The sequence below is a fragment of the Opisthorchis viverrini genome (genome assembly GCF_000715545.1).
Source record: "Opisthorchis viverrini unplaced genomic scaffold scaffold24412, whole genome shotgun sequence".
Taxonomy (NCBI): Eukaryota; Metazoa; Platyhelminthes; class Trematoda; order Opisthorchiida; family Opisthorchiidae; genus Opisthorchis; species Opisthorchis viverrini.
In genome coordinates, this window is record NW_008767483.1 from 1 (window position 1) to 450 (window position 450).

Below are 450 nucleotides of genomic sequence, written 5' to 3' on the forward strand. Positions count from 1 at the left end.
TAAGGTGTCGACAAGCGCGGAGCTCATCGATATGAAAATCCATCTCATTTATAGGAACTATTTTTCCACCAATCAGAGTATAAGATATGAAGAGGAGGGGGGAAGTTCGAAGCACTTGCCCACTTCCACTTCTGTGTGTAAGTCCCCACCAAGATATAGCACTGAGGAGTAAGGGAATACTCGATCTCCTCCTGGCTTCTTCTCGGCAGGTAGTTCACACCACTGAAGCGATGGCTGGAAATTGGTACTTCTGAACTCTCGACGGGGTGATCTCTCTTCGAGGAGCCTCATAACTAAGACAGCCTGCGCCGACGTAATTGACACATCGGCGGTGCGCTGCGTTGATGTCGAATCATTGAGCATTGGTGTGGTGACTGGCCTCACTGAACGTGCTCCATACAAGTCCTCACTAGAGCGAAAATGTAGTTCATTTAAGGTTTTGTTGCACAC

General features: G+C 48.2%; 1 protein-coding gene across 1 annotated transcript; it reads right to left on the reverse strand.

Moving 5' to 3' along the window:
* Positions 1-72: 72 nt before the first annotated feature.
* Positions 73-363, reverse strand: T265_12382 (hypothetical protein; the record flags this gene model as incomplete). Its single annotated transcript, XM_009179911.1, has 1 exon — positions 73-363. The coding sequence occupies one exon, from the start codon at positions 361-363 to the stop codon at positions 73-75; it is 291 nt and encodes a 96-aa protein (XP_009178175.1).
* Between the last annotated feature and the right edge of the window lie 87 nt (positions 364-450).